Consider the following 20,961-nt stretch of genomic DNA (forward strand, 5'->3'; position numbering starts at 1 on the left):
AGAGCCTTAATTCAAATAAAAACTGTACCCTTGATGCATTGACTTATTTTGGCCTCCCTGGCTTTCCCCTCCTCTTCCTCCCTGGTCATTAGAGGCCTAGGGAACGTCACCAACAATCGGCCCTTGGGCAAAAAAACATGCATAGATCGGTAGGCCTATTATAGAGCAGTGGGTCAGCCAAGAATACCACTGGAGGTGATAGAACAACATTTCTGAATTTTAATCAAACACATTTTTACCATAAATGGTTCAATGTTTTTTTTGTTTGTTTTTTTTCGTTCTCGCCCTGCAGCCCAAATGCCCGGTGCAGTATCTTCACAACATACTTATAACAAAAGTCCATTGGCCGTTGATTATGTGTAAAACACAGCAGCAAAACATTTGAGAAAGTAACATTTTCCAGTCATCCATAAAAGAAAACATCAAAAATACAAAAGGAATGTTCACACACTAACCTAACAAAAGGAAAGTATTTTTGCATATTTTCTCTTTTTCAGCAACGTCCTGCTTCACACTGCTGCTCAGTGGCCAACAGTGTGAAGCAGGACATAGCTGAAAAAAATGCTTTAATTATGATCCATATAGTGACAACTCTAGATCCTAACAGTTTTCTGATAAACCTATGTTGTTATATATATCAGTGGTGCTCAAACCTTTTCATGTCAAGGACAAGTTATGGAGGAGATCTCTGATTGTTTATATCAAAGAATGGGACCCGCACACCGTCTGGATCTTGCAAAAAATGTAGCTCTTTATTTAATCGACGTTTCGGTCGTTAGACCTTCATCAAGACAGACTATACAGAACAACTCAACCACCAAACTTTTTAAAGGCTACACCTCCAAAGTGAAGGTCATTGGACATGCAGCCCATTGGCTGCACTTGCAATCTCAGACCTGAAGACACTCCCACCACCATCACATTAAAGCAACACCAATCCCATTCACAAAATACGTATTTTTCTGGGTCAAGGCAACACTAATTATGGCTCTAAATAGCAGAGGAAAAGGCCTGTACATGTCATCGGGCCAGGTCTTCAATATCTATAAAGAAAAAGATAATATTAGTGGACCCAATAATAATAAAAAGACACAGTGAGAATCAAGGTAAAAATAAACGAATCACCAACCAGCGGAGCGCGCAGCAGTCCAGCTCAACTTCATCTCATCACCACCAGAGAGAGACGACGCAGTCCGACAGTGACTTCACCCTGGACAGTGATTCCAGCCAGCACTCCCGCGAACAACCTTTTTTAGGGCAACGCAGGAGGTACAACGGCCGAAAAAGAAATGCAGGAGGGGGAAAAAATCACGCCAAAACCGGACAGCGGCCATGGACGCGCAGCCAAACACCACGGTAATCAACATATCCTCAAAGGAACTGTCGAATGACCAAATGAACTTGTTATCTAAGGGCTTATCCTTTGTCCCCAAAAAAGGCATAAATGTGTTTGGCCTTAAAGTTGATTTGTTCAAGTGTTTTAGACAGATCAAACTGAGACATTTCTTCAACCATAGTGATACCGTTATGAGTGCGCCCTCGTCCTTCAGACCGAAAAGTAGATTTAGTCCTAACGTCTCCAACGCTTCTATTAATACCTTTTGTCGCTTAGTAGACCAAGACATTATGCACACTGTAACTCAACCTTACCGTGTCTCCTATAACTTATTATCTACAGAGAAAACAGCACTGAAGGAACTTATGGACTCTAAAGATTTGGTAATTAAACCCGCAGACAAGGGAGGTGCTATTTGCATCCAGGATGCAGATAAATATAAAACTGAGATCCTCTCCCAATTATCTAATGAAAAAGTCTATACTAAATTGAAATCCGATCCAACTGACTCTTTTCAAAAGATTGTCTTACCATACTTGGAAGAGGCCAAATCTAAGGGCTGGATTTCTAAATCTGAATTCGACTATTTACATAACCAGCACCCAATTCGACCCGTTTTTTATACCCTGCCCAAGATACACAAATCTTTAGAGAATCCTCCAGGTCGGCCTATTGTAGCCCAGACCGACTCTTTGCTGTCTCCTTTATCTGCTTTTGTAGATGCTCATATTAAGCCATTTGCACAGTCTCTACCGTCATACATTAAAGATTCCACAGACTTTATTAACAAGATTTCTAGCCTAAAAAATATCCCTGATGATGCCCTAATAGTTACCTTGGATGTTACAAGTTTGTATACTAACATACCACATGATGGAGGCCTAGAGGCCTTAAAGTTTTTTCTATTGCATAGAGATGACTCGACAAACCCCCCAAATGATTTTATTATTGAATTGGCAAACCTTGTCATGAAACATAACTATTTCAAGTTTGACAATGAGTTTTATCTTCAAGTTTCAGGCACCAGCATGGGCTCCATTTGCGCCCCTAACTATGCTAATTTATACATGGGATATTTTGAGCATACTTTTGTTTGCAACTCCGACATCAACAGCCATTTTAATAGAATTTTAAAATGGTACCGGTATATCGATGATGTCTTTTGTATTTACCAGGGTAATGTGGATGAACTACATGTTTTTTTGAGACTGTTGAATAGTTTTGACTGTAATTTGCAATTTACAATGGACCACAGCACAGAGAAAGTACATTTTCTAGATATGTGGGTCATGAAAGGCAATGGAGATCTATTCACTACACTATACAGGAAGGAGACTGACAGAAATACACTCCTTTTGGCCACGAGTTTTCACCCTACACCACTAAAAAGGGGCCTCCCCAAGAGCCAATTTTATAGACTAAGACGAGTGTGTCATTCTACAGAAGATTTCACCGAGAAAGCTTCAGAGATGCGAGAGAGGTTTTTGGAGCGAGGCTACCCCACCACTTGGGTGGACCAAGCCTACAACACAGCGCTCCAAAAGCCTCGTTCTGAACTGCTCACTACCAGTAACAAGAACAAAAACAAAAATAAATTTTCAGTCACTTGTATTACAACTTATTCCCCTCACTCGCAAGCCATCAAAGCAGTTTTTAAAAAACACTGGCACATTTTACAGTCAGACCCTGAATTAACCACTGCCTTTCATGATCCTCCTCTATTTGTTTTTAAACGTGACCGCAATCTCCGAGACAACCTTGTCAATGCCTATTTTGCACAAAATAAACCAGCACAGTCTATCCAAACACGCCTTTGCCCCTTACCCAATGGAAATTATCGTTGTGGTCATTGTGCGCAGTGTAATAACACAACTAAACTAACGCACTTTAGACATCCACACACCGGAAAAAAGTTTCCTATTAGAAATATTATTACCTGTGATAGTACCCATGTAATCTACATGATTCAGTGCCCTTGTGGCCTAGCATATGTGGGCAAAACTACCCGTAAATTAAAACAGCGCATCAGTGAGCACAAAAGCTCAATACGCAGGAATGATCGCGAATATCCTGTGGCTATTCATTTCAATGATGCTAAACATGACATATCCTCTTTTAGATTCCAGGGGATAGAACAGATCAAGATGCCACCTAGGGGTGGTGATATAGACCTTCTTCTAAAGAGAAGAGAAGCCTACTGGATATTCACACTCCAAACATTGGCCCCAAAAGGCTTAAATGATGAATTTATACTTAACGTTATGCTATGATTACTCATGCGTTATTTGGATGGACTAGCTATGTAATAGGACTGTGCTCTTAATCTGTTGGAGTTTTGTGCTTGATTCGTTTATTTTTACCTTGATTCTCACTGTGTCTTTTTATTATTATTGGGTCCACTAATATTATCTTTTTCTTTATAGATATTGAAGACCTGGCCCGATGACATGTACAGGCCTTTTCCTCTGCTATTTAGAGCCATAATTAGTGTTGCCTTGACCCAGAAAAATACGTATTTTGTGAATGGGATTGGTGTTGCTTTAATGTGATGGTGGTGGGAGTGTCTTCAGGTCTGAGATTGCAAGTGCAGCCAATGGGCTGCATGTCCAATGACCTTCACTTTGGAGGTGTAGCCTTTAAAAAGTTTGGTGGTTGAGTTGTTCTGTATAGTCTGTCTTGATGAAGGTCTAACGACCGAAACGTCGATTAAATAAAGAGCTACATTTTTTGCAAGATCCAGACGGTGTGCGGGTCCCATTCTTTGATATAAACAATCAGAGATCTCCTCCATAAATTGCACAATTTTGACTTTTACGCACCTGTCACTAACCCTTGGGGTGTGCATCGGCCTCCTTCACAAATGTCAAGGACAAGTAAAAGCAATATGGCAGAAGCTGAACCTTGGTATTAATAATGCACATCTATTGAGAGATTATTATGATTATCAGGATGAGGATGATGATTATCTATATATACAATTTGAATCCTGCGCCATGTCGGTTGACAACCGACATGGCGCAGGATTCAAATTGTATATATAGATATAATCATGCATGCCAACTATGTTTTGTTTTTTCATGTCATGTATTTATTCACCTGACCCACAAGGTGGCAGTGGTGTTCAAAGCATTTAGGCAAGGATTGTAGTTTAACATAACCTATACATAATTTTCCATCTAAATGCATGTTTTATGTAACTTGTTGAAATCACACTTGACAATCGAGAAGAGATAAGAGAAGAGCTTGTACATCTTCTACTATAGACTAATTTTTTTGACCAATGTTTTTTCTCTTATGGGGGTCTCTGGCACACAAACTTTAAATTGAGGGTCCACGGCCAAAAGCATATCAGTTGGGGGTTCCTCTCTCTCTCTTTCTCTCTCTCTCTCTCTCTCTCTCTCTCTCTCTCTCTCTCTCTCTCTCTCTCTCTCTCTCTCTCTCTCTCTATTTATATGTGTCAGAACCATTTCATTGATTGAAAATGTTTTATTAGACAGACAGATAAAACAGCACGAGTACAGTCATCTAAAAGGATAACACAAGACTCTGACCCAGTCGACGTTTTACATTTTAAAACCCCTTTTTATTATCATCCATGAACAATGAGGTGCATTGTTAGCATTCAGTGTATTCAGAAGAACTCAGATGATGACTTTACCCTCGCCACAGCTCTGTGGCAATTTGCTTTGGTTCATTTTGCTTTGCACACACATTACATAATACACTCATCACATACACCACTGATTCTACTGACTGACATGTTTACTTGTTTAGTTATGTTATGTTGGTGTTCATAAAATCATTGGTTTGAGTGTGAGCTTCCTCCTTTTGGTGACAAAAAGAGCCATTTTGTAACAGCACTTACAGTAAACCTTTGATACGCAGTACTTGGGGGCGGCGGTGGCTCATGGATGGAAACCAGTTCGATCCCGGGCAGAGTTAGTGTCGAAGTGTCCTTGAGCAAGACTCTGAACCCCTAATTGCTCCTGATGAGCAGGTTGGTGCCTTGCATGGTTTCCTCCGCCATCGGTGTATGAATGTGTGTGTGTGTGAATGAGTGAATGTAATGCACAATCTATGCACCATTTACCATTTATTTACTTAGTAAAACAGACCTGAGTTGGTTCTGTACTTGGTCTGCTCTTGTTTCCGTCTAAACCAAATATTTTAGCCAGAAACAGCTGATCTACAAGCTCACAATGTAAGCTTGTAGTGGTTAAAAAACAGCAGTGATCTTCGCTTGCCTGCAAACTCGGCATGCAGTACCATGAGCACAAACACACCATGAAATAAGAATAAAATAGGTTTAAAAGTATCAACACATTTATGGTTCTTGATAATATCCTACATCACACTTGGATGTCCCTCAATCCTTTGGTTTATTGTAAATAACAATTATAAATGGCAAGCAAACGCAACATTTAAAATCTTGAATTATGGAATATATGATTTAGGGAAATTAATCAACATGAATACACAGATACAATCCGTATTGCTTGTTTACATGTTACATGTGAATGGGATCGTTTCGTTCAACATACAATCCCACAAATATACAAAATTCAAGTAACATGCATACAGTACTTAATTAAGCATATGTAATGCATTGTAATCTTCTTGATTGGTCGAATACCCTCCCATGCAGTCTGACAGCTTCCTGTTAAAGGCATTGTAGGGAACATTAAGCCTAAATTTAAAAAATATGTGTATATATATTTTTTGCATTTTCTCCCCTCTATCAGCCACTATATAATGATGCTGGGGTGTTTTCCTTCATTGAAACACAGTCCTCTGTCTGAAATCCGTATTTTCCCTTCTGTTTATGTTCATGTTGTTTATGTCCGGGTCGTAAATTAACGCACGCATGTGCGTGTCCGTGCGCGTCCGTGCCCGTATCAACTTTTTACTTTTGGTTTTAAAACGCTCTCAAACTTCTTTTTTGAGGCACATAATTTACTTTTAAAAAATCGTTTGGATAGAATTTAGTTGTTTAGCTTCATATATGTGGTCAATTTATCATGAAAGAGCCTATTTAAAAATATAAATTCAGAGAACCGTAGGGTCGGGCATTTCCGCGAATTGTATCCGCATAAGGCAACCTATTTTGGGCATGACTCATTTAAAAAGTCCCCCCTGCATCACCCCCTGGTGGTCGGGGAAAATAACTGCTGGAGGGGCGGTGTTTGACAACAGTTTTTTTCTTTGATTATGTCTGAACTCCCTACAATGCCTTTAAGTACTCATTAGGCAGAATGTCCTATTTCAAGTTTTCAAATGTATAAAAATCTTTTGAAAATAGCAGATCTACAAGCTCACAATGCGACGCATTGTGAGCTTGTAGATCTGCTATTTTCAAAGAGCCAAAATGTATATAGGGCGGAAGTGGTTAATTTATGTTTTTTAATAATAATCAAAATCTACAAAGTAACTAGTGACTAAAGTTCAAATAAATGTAGTGGAGTAAAAGTACAATATTTGCCTCTGATATGTAGTTCACAATGCAACACATTCAGTGGCCCCTGCCCACTGAGTGCAGCCACTGGGATCTGAGGGTTGATGATGATGATGATGAGACTTCATTGTCAGAATACACATAAATGTGTTGAGCTTCATTGGTAGCACCGTTTGCAACATTGAAAACAACAAACAACAATGTAGTATACATACATTTAACATGACATCACAATCACATAATGCATAATGAGCCCTTTCAACGTATACAGTACATTTGGTCTGGGATTAAGCCCCATATTCAATTTCAGGATTGACTGAGTGCACAAATGAGTGGCTCCGTCTAACCTTGTTAAATCAGAGAACTTTGTATCTCCTGTTTAATGGTAAACGGGGATGAGGGGTCTGTGCCCACTGGCGCTACGCCACCGTCTCTTCAGCATTAAAAGATTGTGAAAGAGTTAGTGTGGCTTGAGAGACGGCTTTAGAGACTGCATCACAGATGAAGGGCTGAGAGGCGGCTGTAGAGACTGCAGCAGAGATGAAGGGCTGGAACGGGATGGATGGAGGAGTGGAGTGAAGATCTGGACGTGATGTACCGGGTGGGACGGCGGTGCTAGGGATACCCTCTGAAAGTAAAGGAACCCTTTCAGACGGAGGAGGAGACCCCTCCGTCAGCTGAGATTCTCTTGTCGTGTGATTTTTGTTTTTTTCTGTTGAAGAATTTGTGTCAGTTATTTCCCAAAATGTTCCCCAAACTTATTTTAAGAACAATTGAAAAATGATTACCTTTTCTTTTCAATGAATAGTTTAGCTTCCTAATAGCGTTATTTTAAATGAACTTAAACTGAACTTCCAGCAGGTAGACTTAGAGATTAAACCTGTGATGATGACTAATCATATTACAAGATTCAAATAGTAATTAATCAAAGGGTGTCTTCATTTGAAATACGCCTAGTTTTTATGGTAAATCCAACCATCTAGTAAAGCATAAGACAGACAGACAGACAGACAGACAGACAGACAGACAGACAGACAGACAACACCAGAACATACCTGACATGAGCAACATAAATTCATAGACGTCATCCAGGTTGATATTCTTCTGCTTCATCTCCTCCTATACAAACACAATGAAACAAACAGAGAAGATGTTAATCCTAGCCCAGCCCTATCTGTGTGTCTATCCTGTATTATGTATTCTCGGTATCAAAAGCAAGAATAACAGCATGTTGTGCCTGCTGCAAATGTGAATGTTGAGGGTGTAGTCATCATCTGAGTTCTTCTGAATACACTGAATGCTAACAATTGCACCTCATTGTTCATGAATGATAATAAAAAGGGGTTTTAAAATGTAAAACGTTGACTGGGTCAGATTCTCCACCCTGGCCCTGTTCTCTTGGAAATTGAATACCTAGGACCCCAAAGGAACAAGACCGCAAGGACTTTTTTGGTGTTATCCTTTTAGACAAAATGTTTGACTGTACTTGTGCTGTTTTACATGTCTGTCTACTAAAATATTCAATCAATCAAATGGTTCTGACACATTTTATGTAAATACATAAACATAACAGTTCTGCTGGTACCCACCGTCCTTCTCAGTATCTCATTCATTTGTATTTCCTTTGCTGGGTTGTCATCTTTTCTGTAGTGTTTTCTGTAGTGCATTCCGATGACATATTCAATGAGTCCCAAACCGAGGAACGCCAGGAGGCCTATGCCTATCCACTGCGACACAAAATAGACAGTTAACCAGCGGTACTGTACGTACTAGTAAATTACTATGAAAAACGATTTAACAAGTCAAAACTGAGTTAAGACAATTACAAGTTAGTAAGCGTAAGGCATCATCATTGCAATATGTAAGGATTTTTAATGCTGCATAATTATTTTTATTTTTTCCCCTATGATTTTGCAAATCGCCTATGTAATCCTGGGCGCTACTCTCCCTCTGCCAGCCAAGGGAGAGCCTAGAACTGAGCTCATGCCTCCTTCAATGCATGAGGAGTTAGCAAGTTAGCAAACACGTTCCTCCCCGGTAGGAACATGAGAGTGAATCCACGATATCAGTCTGGCCAATGCCAGGCTGGGAAACTCCCCCGTTGGACGTATAATGCTGCATAATTAACGGGATCGAGTACCTTACCTGAGATTGTACAAAGTCTTGTGATTTGAGCATACATTGTTGAGGTGTGCCCGGCTTCCTGTTGTAGATACAGGTAATATTTTGAAGTGGCCCACACCATTTCTGCGGAGTTGAAGTCCTTACCTGAGATAGTACAAAGAAGTCTTGTGATATGCGCATACATTCTTCGAGTTTGAAGTGCGACCCGTTGTGAGAACAGTTACTCTTGTCAAGTGGCTCGCACCATTTCTGCGGAGTTGAATCTTTAAGATTCACATATCTACCTTCCCAGTCTGTCATGGCACAAGTAAAGTAGCGGCCATCAAAGAACAGTAAGATCAGCCAAATGATGGAGGGTACGACGCTGGAGACGATAGTCGAGAACACAGAGGACATGTCGCCACATTGGCATTCTTTGATCTTAGCACTCAGCATCAGGAGAAAGGACATGAGAGCAGGAATGATGAAGAAAACAGATGAAGACAATGCATTCCTCCAATGTTCCTTCAATTTCCTACAAGGACACTCAAACTGCATCTCCACTAGCTTCTCCAGTCCCATGAGGATGAAGCTGAAAGATGCATTTGTTGCCACAGGACTCTTCTTAAATTCTTCTTTCAGTGCATGAACCCATTTTACTCCAGATTGTAATTTCTTTTGGTCTTTTTCATCGTCTGCCCCAGCCATCTCCATATCTACGTCCATGGCTAACTCGCATGTACTTTCTTTCTGCCCCTGTGTCTCTCTTTAGTACATCCACGTCAGACTGGATTGAACAGAGGAAGGAGGGCGTGTCAGATCTGCTACTGTATGTTTGAATAGCCAAAGAAGCCTTAAAATTACACAGACTCGTCTTAATAATAGATTAATGAGAGCATGTCAGGTGAACTCTCTTCCTCTGTTGCATGCCATGGGTGTGTTCTCTCACCACACTGAGACAGTTTATGGCCCAAAGCCATCAGGACTCTGAACAAATAATATGATAGAATTACAAAATACGCTCACTCTCGCTCTCTCTCTCTCTCTCTCTCTCTCTCTCTCTCTCTCTGCTATGTTTGAATAGCCAAATAAATCTTAAAATGACACATATTCGGTCTTAATGGATTAATGAGAGCATGTCAGGTGAACTCTCTTCATCTGTTGCATGCCATACCACTGAGACAGTTTATGACCCAAAACCATTAAAAGGAATGGCTTCCAAAGTTTGCAGGAGAGCTCCGTTTTGAACAAATGCCTCAAATAATGAACACAGCATGCGATTTCCGTGAAATCTTGCACGCACAACTCCACTAGGCAGAGGAAGAAATGCCAAATTGTTATCAGCCTCATGGTGGCACTATAACAGGCCGATTCATGTTTTTACCTATAACTGCACCGATCTGTGTAAAACTGTGAATTCCCTAAGGCCAAGGAAAAACCTTTTTTTTCACATTTGCCTTTTATAGCGGCTCCAGGAGGCCGACTTATATAAAACACATTTTTGGATAATACTCCTTCAGATTTTTATCTACATTTCACGCAAATCGGTACACATGATCTCTATAGTCATTTGATAAAGACGGATCTGTTTGATCTTTCATATTCCATCCTGATTGGCTAAGATTGACATCGAAAGTCTGCAGGAGTGGCCCGTTTTGAACAAAATGCCGCAAATCATGAACGCAGCGTCCGATTGCGGTGAAACCTTGCACTTACATTCGCACTACGTTGAGGAACAAATGCCACCCTTTCAACATTGCCCTATTATAGCGCCACCAGGAGGCCGATTGTTGCGAAACCATTTCTTTTTACATTACTGCTACAAATGTTGTCCAAACATCACGCAAATCAGTACATATTATCTCTTTAGTCAAGTGATCAAGACGGATCCGTCCAGTTTTTCACATTCGATCCTGATTGCCGAATTCCGAACATTGCTGGCCCACATTAACCTACCTGACCTGTCGGAGGCCTGTGCTCCGAGGAGCACTTTTTCTAGTTTCAGTAATGTTTTTGAGCATCACACTGATATTCATATATCACACACACACACACACACACACACACACACACACACACACACACACACACACACGAACACACGCACCCATGCACAGGATGCTACAACCACCTTGCATTACCTTTTATTCAAACACCTACAGATTATTAAATAGCGTGCCAAGCTGTTTGTTGATCTTTCATCAACGTTCAACTCCATCCACCCTGAGGGGTTAATGAGAGCATGCCAGGTGAACTCTGCGTGCGTTGGGTGTGCGTGTGCATGTGTGTGTGTGTCTGTATTCCAGCATGCATGCCCAGCTCAGCCTGTGGCCTAGCGGTGTGTGTATGTGTAATACATTATTATAATAATAATATATAATAATAATGCATAAGTCACTGATAGTGGTGGTTGGGTGCTTTAAGTAAAGTAATAACATTTCTGGAGGTTTAGGGCAGAAATGTTTTGTAGTGTTCTTGCATACTGTAGATTATGTTGTTGTTTTTTGCTTTACTTAAAGCACCCAATGACTACTTATGACTTCTAACCACACTATAATGCAATAACATATCTTTGCTATCGGGTTTTGGACATATGAGGTTTCAGACAGAGATGATATATAACAGTTATTATAATGCATTATTAAATTATTATAATGTATTACAACGATTAGACTTATAATACGTTATCCTAGCTAATACTTGACCTTTTAAGTTATTATAAAATGTTGTGATTATTGTCATAAAGCATAATTTACAAGTGCTATAACTATAATTATACAGGCTTATAGTGTAAGTAGATTATAATACATTATTATAATCTGATTTTGTAATCTGTGGATCCCCTCAAACAAGATGGAACATCTCAAGGGGTTATTTCCAATAGAGAATTTCTATATATTATGAGTTTTCAGATGGGCGTCCGGCAAATACATATACATTTTGACGTCCTTGACACAAAAAAGTTTGAGAACCACTGGTTTTGGGACCTCTAGCATGTTCCAGACAACACACAGCACAGCGCAGGGACAGAAATGGGGATGTAATACTGGACCACACCTTGTCTGGAACCAGCAACTGTTTTCGCATGGGACAGGAGTGGGGATGTGATACTCTTTGAGGTCCTCATATGGGTATCGGCGAGCAGGGTTGCCAGATCTGCTTATTATAATTTCCCTGCAAGATTGTATTTGAAAATAGCCGATCTACAAGGTCACAACGCGTCGCGACGCGTTGTGAGCTTGTAGATGTGCTATTTTCAAATAGCTGATGTATATGTTAAAGTGCTCATGTGGCCCATAGTTGCTTCTTTTGGGCTGGTTTTCCTAGACCTTGTTGCTTGTTTCTCTCACAGAATCTGGCAACACTATCGGCGAGTTCTCTGTGCTGGTCAGACCCGGATAGTTCCCTACGCGTCCCATCTTAGATGAGGGGGTAAATGTGACCGTTCTGAAGACCCGATTGCACATGAATTTCTGAAAGCGTTCCGAATAGAAGCTCGGCTTGCTCACCGATACAGTATTCCCATCGTGGATGGCAGATTTAACGTAATGTTCAAGCTTCTTTGCCACTGTATAGGACTGCAAGATGTCAATGATGCCGACGTACACCAGCAGCCTGTCACCCCTGGTGTTTCTTGCTAGTATTCCTCCCATTTGATCGAGTGTAGCCATAGCCAACTTGGCGATAGATCTCTGGCTTTGTTTCCGTTGGCCCACAGAACTCGCCTCGGCCTCCTCTCTGGCGTGCTCCCGAATCGCCCGGTCCAAGTTGTGGACACCCACCAGCAGGCTGTAGTCCATTATCTCGAGGCTCTGCAGCACCAAACAATCTGCCCGGATGCTCTCGCTGAGGGCACTGTGCTTGTCGGCGTCGAGCAGCAGGCCCTCGGGTATGCCCGTGATGAAGTCCAGGTCCTTGTAGGTGGGCGTCGCCTTGGCTATCTCCTTGGACGAAGCCGTCCGCTTCCAGGAGCCCTTCAGGTCAAATTTGAGGTGCACCCGTATGCCGCAGGGGATCAGGTTGTTCATGATCACAAACCGAATCTTCTTCGCCTTCGTCTGTACGCAGTAGAGGCCGTAGAACTTTGGCAAAAAGGTCTCTTTGTTCTCAATCAGATTTGTGTAGTAACGCGGGAGCAGCTTCTGCAAAAACTCTGCCTCTTTGAACGGCACCGTCTTAATGATGAACTTGTCGTCGCTGGACACGTAGAACACGGAGCCGCTGGCCGCGGGGTCGGACAGCGCTATCAGAGACCGGTTGAACAGCGAATGCAGGTAGTCGTTAGGCCCGATCTCAAATATGTCCCTGAAGTAGTGAAAGGCCATCGGAGCGTACATCTTGAACTTGAAGTCACTGTGCGGGTGGGCCGGTGTCAGGTAGCTGCCTTTAGCCGGGAAGAAGACGGTCTCCGACTCTTCAAAGTCCTGATCCTGTATGTCTCTCTCGGGGTCCTGGCTCAGGCGCCCCACCGTGTGGGTCATGCCGATCTCGATGGCGTCTTCCAGGGCAGACGAGGTGGTCCTCTTGTAGGTGGTCTCCCCTGTGGGACCGATTCCACGATGCAATCCGATCGTTTCCTTTTCCTTTCTCTTCTTCTCCATTGTCTGAGCTGAGCATGGGCCCGCTGACCACTTCTAAGACGCAAATTCCTTTGTGATACTCAAATAGCAGGAGCATTTATTATCTTTAAAGCAAAAACTTTTGTTTTGCTTTGGGTAACAGCCTTTAAACATAGCTTCCCTGCATGTACAGTATACGTCAGCAAATAATGACAGCCTTGACCAAATATGGAGTTCCACAGGCTCTTGAAAGTGCTCTGGTCAGATATACAGTATGGTGTAACTATGCCATGGCATGGCCCACAAAATCTCTCAGACCCGGTTCTCCTCAGTGGCTGGAGGAATTGATCTGCATTTGCACACAGACATTGACCATTATGCATGTGCACGGAACAGCGAAGCCCGTTTTTCACTTTCCCTGAATGTCAGCTGTTTATTCGCGTTTTTGTGTTCTTTGGCTCCCGGGTTGCCAAATCATGTGCGCGCAACAAGCGCCGGTGTTGGCACCTCCTCCAAATAAGCGGACCATCCATGAAACAAACTTTGAGTGCTCATATCCCCCGACGGGTATGGTCTAGTAACTATAATTATACAGGCTTATACTGTAAGTAGATTATAATAAATTGTTATAAGTATGTTCATGATGCATTATAGACATGTGATGTATAGATGTTACAGAAATTATGTTCTAGAAAACATGGGTTATAATGTGTGAGACGCTTGAGAGGGCCTTTTAAGAGCTCATTGTTACTTTTATGTCGAAGGGTAAATGTATTCTTTGAGACACACATACGGGTATTTCGGGGCGTGGCCGAATCCCCCATTCCTTCACGAGGTGAAACAACACAGCTTTCACCATTGGAATTGCATTACAGAACAAACTCATTGTTACATTTTATGTGTACACGCACGCACACACAGGATGCTACAGCCACCTTGCATTACCTTTTATTCAAACACCTAGAGGTTATTAAATATTGTGCCAAGCTGTTTGTTGATCTTTCATCAACTTTCAACCCTATCCACCCAGATTATTTGTGGATAAACCCTCTAACCTTTGGTGACTATAGTTTGGTTGGTTGGATCCTAGACATTGGGCTTACCCCTTATCCCTAAACGTTTTTTTGCCATTTTTATCTATTTTGAAAAACATTTTATATTAAAATAGTTAAAATAGCAGATCTATAAGCTCACAACGTGTCGATGTAGATCGGCTAGTTGAACTATTTCAAAATTTTCAAAATAGTAAAATATGGCCGATAAGTTTAGGCATAAGGGGTAAGGCGACGTGATCATATAGGGCCCTTTATCTCCAACAGAACACAGGGATTAATGGGGTTAATGAGAGCATGTCAGGTGAACTGTCTTCATCTACAGTACAGGTGTGTGTGTGTGTGTGTGTGTGTGTGTGTGTGTGTGTGTGTGTGTGTGTGTGTGTGTGTGTGTGTGTGTGTGTGTGTGCGCGTGCGTGTGCGCGTGCGTGCGTGCATAATGTTTCATTCAAATGTACATAGGATGAATGAATATTCATCATGTATTATGGTTGCAAATGGTGAATACTGATTTGTCTGATTGTATTATAGGGTTATGAATACTGATAGTATTATGTTATTATAAATAATGACTCACTGTGGCCTGCCCACTTCCTGGTCATATTGGGAGCAGAAAAAAATCACACTGTAGTGATAATCTATATGTACAATTATCCACTATGTATTTATTCCAGTGGTACTGTGAACACATAGATACATGTACAATTTGAATGTCCTATTAACCAAAAAATATAATAGTATAATAGTAATAATAATTGTGCAGTAGGCCACACATACAATATACACACATTTCCAAGTGACTGATTATGTGCTTTTATTTTGAAAGGAGATGGACCAGTGATTATCCTATACTTTTTAATATGTAACAATACAGAAGAGGTCATGGCCTGAAAAGGTTGAAAAACTGCTCCAGGTGACACATTTCTAAAATAAGATCATTTTAAAATACATCATTCTACAGCTAGTTACTCATCGAGTTACTCATCTCACTTGTTATCAATTTCCACCTTCATGGTAGCCGTGTCAGTGCTTGACATTGTGGCCTTGGCTGTATAATTAGAGTATGTAACAGTGATGGCTTCGTTTGCCTTACGTCTGACAAAATCCAACTCTTCCTTCTCGTACATCTCATCATAAAGATCAGAATCGCATCTCTTGTTTGCTTCGAAGAATCCCGCAGCGTACCAGTTTGAGTACAGGTTGCGGTCGAAGGGCACCGAAAACATGACGGCGATTTTCTTGCCGCATGCTTTCGTGTCGGCATCGACGAGATCGTAGGTGAAGACGCCGACGGCACCCCTTGCGCTACGCGGCGTCTTGACGAACTGTGCGGTCGTCGTCGCGGCAGGGCCGACGGTGCTTTGCAAAGGTTTGGAGCACTGGCCACTGTGAAGGTACATCCTTAATATGGTAGGAAGGGAAATAAAGTTAGAGCCATTGAGCTATGGTTAGAGAGACACAAGAAGAAGAGTGAGCACTAAGGAAGAATGGGTATCTCGATGTAAACATTTCTATTTTGTCCAAAATGTAAAAAAAAAAAAAAAAAAAAAAAGGTTTTAAGTAATGTATTTATGATGTGAACATGCACAGTACATCATTATCAGACTTGCATTTACCCTTCAACTTCTTGTTTATACCCAAAATTATTGGATTGACAGGTTTTGTAGCAATTTATAGCAATTGTAAAATATTAGACCTTAATTGTGAAATGTTCAATCATGTCAGCCAATAGCCAATGTTACATAGAGGTGCCCACTCTTCCTGTTACTTGTTAAGAGCAACTGATTAAAAAGGTTATAGGCAAAACATAAATAAATAAACAGCTACCTTGGATTCATGAGTGTATGGGAAGAACAATCATTTTTAATCTCAATGGTGCACTGGCGACCAGCTGGAGCAGCATCCATGATGACAGAAGATCAAAGCCTGGCTAGACACAGCAAAGACAACGTTATTCATTGACTTCTTATGCATAGTGTGACTCATTGCCCAGAGTCACATGATTTGTATTTTATCATACTTAAGACCTGAGGCCGATTCTACAAATGTCTTCTAAATCCTAACAGTTTTCTGAAAAAAGTATGTTGCTGTATCACTGGTTCTCAAACTTTTTCATTTCAAGGACCCCCGAAATTATATGTATTTGACCACGGACCTCCATTTCAAAATATGTTGTTCCAGGTCCCCCCAGAAGCAAAGATTTGTTCACTTTAAATATATTTATATATATTCAAAAATAGCAGATCTACAAGCTCATAGCGTGGCACTATGAGCTTGTATATCTTCTATATTTGAATAGCCAAAAAAACTAAAATGACACAGATGCTTTCCCGAAATGGACCCTTATGGGTTTGTACACATTTGTACACATTACTCACTCACACAAAAAAAGGAAAGAAAATGTAATGGTGTTCTGTGGTCTAATCTATATCTATATATCACTGAGGGTCCTTGAAATTAAAAAGGTTTGAGAATCGCATACTTTATACACGTCTGCACTCTCTGCTGTGGCAATAACACTCAGTTATACGTATATAGGTTACTTATAGTTCATATCATGTAAAGGAATGAGTGACTCAACACCAACAGCTATAGGCCTATTGCTACGTTAACAATGCACATGAAACTGTCGTCTCATACCTGTTGATATTTACCGTGTTTTTATACCTGATGCTGTTTTTTTCCTTCTTTCTTTTCTTTAACAATGTCACTTTAACCACGCACATACAGTACATTTTACATATGCTTTTTCATACCTGTCCATCCAATTGAAAACCTTACCTTGTTTACATGAAATCAATAATAATTCATACCTGCACTCAAAATGTGTCCTCTGTATTCAGCTCTTCAAGATCTTCTTGTCATTTCACACAAATGACAAGACATATAAGCAGCGATAACATGGGGCGGAGTCTTTTCCTATAGGCCCCTCCCTTTTAAAACCAGCCAATTGCCTTTGTCAGATTTCAACACAGTTAAATGTTATTCCAGTCTCATGTCCCATTTCTTTAGCACAGCTTTCTACCCACTGCACCGTCACTCCTGGAGCAACAATAAAAAACACCATTCCAAATGCCATTCCTTCAGCCTCTCTCTCTCTCACACACACACACACACACACACACACACACACACACACACACACACACACACACACACACACACACACACACACACACACACACACACACACACACACACACACACACACACACAGTTGGACATAATTATAACCGTTGATTAGATGAGCTGTAGCAGGTTCCATATTGTATTTGTTGTGTGTGTGTGTGTGTGTGTGTGTGTGTGTGTGTGTGTGTGTGTGTGTGTGTGTGTGTGTGTGTGTGTGTGTGTGTGTGAGAGAGTGAGAGAGAGAGAGATTTTCGGATAAAAAACGATACGTTCTGTGTTTCAGTTCGCGTAGGGTCGGGCAGGCTGTACAGGTACAGGATGCTACAGCCACCTTGCATTACCTTTTATTCAAACACCTAGAGGCTAGTACATTTCGTGCCAGGCTGCTTGTTGATTTTTCCTCAGGTTTTCAACCCAATCAACACCTGTAGATGAAGAGAACTCACCTGCTCTCATTAACCCCTCACCCTCTGGGCTCTGTTGGAGTTGAAGTCTAGGATTCAACCAACTAAACTTCAGTCAACATCAAAGGTTACAGAGAACACACACGGTTAATCGACAAACTGTCGGGGGTTGATTGGGTTGAAAACCTGAGGAAAAATCAACAAACGGCTTGCTCTAGGTGTTTGAATAAAAGGTAAGGTAAGGTGGCTGTAGCATCATGTACCTGCAGGCTGCCCGGCCCTACACGAACTGAAACACTTATCGTTTTTTGTCTAAACCACACACATACAATTTACGACACACGCACACGGACATAAAACATACAAATGTGACTGTTTTTAGTGACTCATTGTCCAACGCAAGACAACTAAAATAACAAATACAATATGGGTATATTGAATCTGCTACAGCTCAACTGATCTTCGGTTATAATTATGTCAACTGGGGGGGGGGGTTAGTATTTCCAGAGCCTTGCTTTTGTTCTGGCTAGTTTAGTTTTTTGGCCCACTGTAGTCCACGATTAGCTCTTTGGTCTAACCTCCTGCCTCTGCTCCTCTCCAGAAGTGTTAAACTACGCATCCACAACCCAGAAAAAGCCAGTTTCATATGCATCTAAGTTGACTCACTCAAATGCTCACCGCTGATTAGAGCTGTAAGCCGTCCCTCCCACTGGACGCACACATGCGTCTCTGTGATGATTCTGAGCCGAACCCCATATATAGGCTGAATCAACCTTGCCCGACACCAGCCAATCACCCGGATTCGGGGCAGGCGGCGTCATCAATGTTCTGACGTCATGACCTTTATACATGAGAACAGACCACGTCCTCAAAGAGGACGCAGATACAAGCCGTGTGTCTCCGCGACACGCATTGTGGTGAACAGTAAAGCGCATTATGAGGGATCAGGTACTGGTGCAAGGTGCTCAGCTGAAGTTGAAGCACGTATACTTAGACCACGGTTACAACCATAACATCAAACCCGTTACCATAGCAACCACCCAGAACACCGGCACCATTGGTCAGTCGCAGGGTAAACCCGCGCCCGTGTCCAGCCAGTCCAAGGAGTCCAGCAGGGACAGCGCAGGCTACACTAAGGTCTCCTGCGGCGACTCGTCTGGCTCCCAGGGAACTGGGAACGGAGGCAGCGGCGCGCGCGTGGGCGTCACCCTCAACAAGTATGTCAATCCTCTGACTCCTGAACAGGCCCTGAGGCGGTTCCGTTCCCAGCTTACTCCCCTGGAGCAGACGGAGGTAGAGTCCTACCCGGACATCTACTTCCTGGGAATCAACGCCAAGAAGAGGCCCACCGCCGCCGGCGGTAACAACAACTGTGGATACGATGACGAAGAGGCTCACTACGTCCATGTCACGCATGACCACCTGGCCTACCGCTATGAGTTCCTCAAGGTGATCGGTAAGGGCAGCTTCAGCCAGGTGGCCAAGGTGTACGACCACAAGCTGCATCAGTACGTGGCCCTGAAGATGGTTCGCAACAAGAAGCACTTCCACCGGCAGGCACAGGAGGAGATCCGCATCCTGGAGTACCTGCGCAAGCAGGACCACAACGGCACCATGAACGTGGTGCGTCTTCTGGAGACCTTCATGTTCCGCAACCACATCTGCATGACGTTCGAGCTGCTGAGCATGAACCTGTACGAGCTCATCAAGTCAATCAAGTTCCAGGGCTTCAGTCTGCTGGTTGTCAAGAAGTTCGCCCACTCCATCCTGCAGTGTCTGGAGGCGCTAAGCAGACACAAGATCATCCACTGTGACCTGAAGCCTGATAACATCCAGCTCAAGCAGCAGGGACACAGTAGCATCAAAGTGATTGACTTTGGCTCCAGCTGTTTTGAAAACCAGCCGGTCTACACTTACATTCAGTCTCGCTACTACCGCGCCCCGGAGGTGATCCTCGGCTCGCGCTACGGCCTGCCCATCGACATGTGGAGCTTCGGCTGCATCCTGGCCGAGCTGCTGACGGGTTACCCTCTGTTCGCCGGCGAGGACGAAGGCGACCAGCTGGCCTGTGTCATGGAACTGCTGGGCATTCCTCCACAAAAAGTCCTGGAGCAGGCCAAGCGGGCAAAGAACTTCATCAACTCCAAGGGCTACCCGCGCTACTGCAGCATCAGTACGCTGTCCACAGGGAACACCGTGCTCACGGGGTCCCGCTCCCGCCTGGGCAAGACGAGAGGCCCCCCGGGAAGCAAGGACTGGAGCGTTGCACTCAAGGGCTGTGAGGATCCCACCTTTATTGACTTCATAAAGAAGTGTCTGGACTGGGACCCCTCGAGACGCCTCACGCCCAGCCAAGCACTCAGGCACCCCTGGCTGTACCACCAAACGCCCGGGGCCAACAAGAGCCAGGGGGCCCCCATGGTGAAGAGGTTCCCTGAGCATCACAGCGCCCCCTGCTTCAAGCCACAGGTCCCCTCCTCCGTTCAGGCTGAGGAGGGCGCCAACATGTTCCCCATGTCTCAGTGTGACGCTCGTCCTGCCTGGTCTATGAATAAACGTCGGCGCGATGAAGGCGAGGAGAGCAAGAAGTCGGAATACTTTGGGCGGCAGTGTCTCAGGAGGTAAAGCCACAGCCTGGCAACCGGAAGGTTCCCGGCCTGATCCCCGCAGCTCCTCCTGGCCTCATGTCGAAGTGTCCTTGAGCAAGACCAGTGTCTTTGGGCTAACCGCAAGACCGGTGTTCGCAACGAGCAGGCTGTGTCTGGCATTGGTTGCCTCCACCGTCGGCGTGTGAGTGGGTGGTGTGCATTGTTAAGTAGTTTGGATCAAGGGCAGAAATGCAGCCTATTTACTTAGGCGCTAACCTGTCAAAGGACTTCAACAGCTCCGGCTGGCCCCAGAAGTGCAACCATTATTTACTTTACTC

At 42.9% G+C, this 20,961-nt stretch overlaps 2 protein-coding genes across 2 annotated transcripts; one reads left to right on the forward strand and one right to left on the reverse strand.

Moving 5' to 3' along the window:
• Positions 1–7,207: 7,207 nt before the first annotated feature.
• On the reverse strand, positions 7,208–13,492 carry LOC311037348 (phosphatidylinositol 4-phosphate 5-kinase type-1 alpha-like; the record flags this gene model as incomplete). Its single annotated transcript, XM_084046475.1, has 4 exons — positions 7,208–7,500; positions 7,844–7,907; positions 8,378–8,515; positions 12,242–13,492. 4 exons carry the CDS (start codon positions 13,490–13,492, stop codon positions 7,208–7,210), a joined length of 1,746 nt encoding a protein of 581 aa, XP_083902601.1.
• A 5,479-nt stretch (positions 13,493–18,971) lies between these two features.
• On the forward strand, positions 18,972–20,660 carry LOC311037349 (dual specificity tyrosine-phosphorylation-regulated kinase 2-like; the record flags this gene model as incomplete). Its single annotated transcript, XM_084046476.1, has 1 exon — positions 18,972–20,660. One exon carries the CDS (start codon positions 18,972–18,974, stop codon positions 20,658–20,660), a length of 1,689 nt encoding a protein of 562 aa, XP_083902602.1.
• Positions 20,661–20,961: the final 301 nt, after the last annotated feature.

This window comes from Gymnoscopelus microlampas, assembly GCF_963454915.1.
Source record: "Gymnoscopelus microlampas genome assembly, chromosome: 21".
NCBI classification, from domain to species: domain Eukaryota; kingdom Metazoa; phylum Chordata; class Actinopteri; order Myctophiformes; family Myctophidae; genus Gymnoscopelus; species Gymnoscopelus microlampas.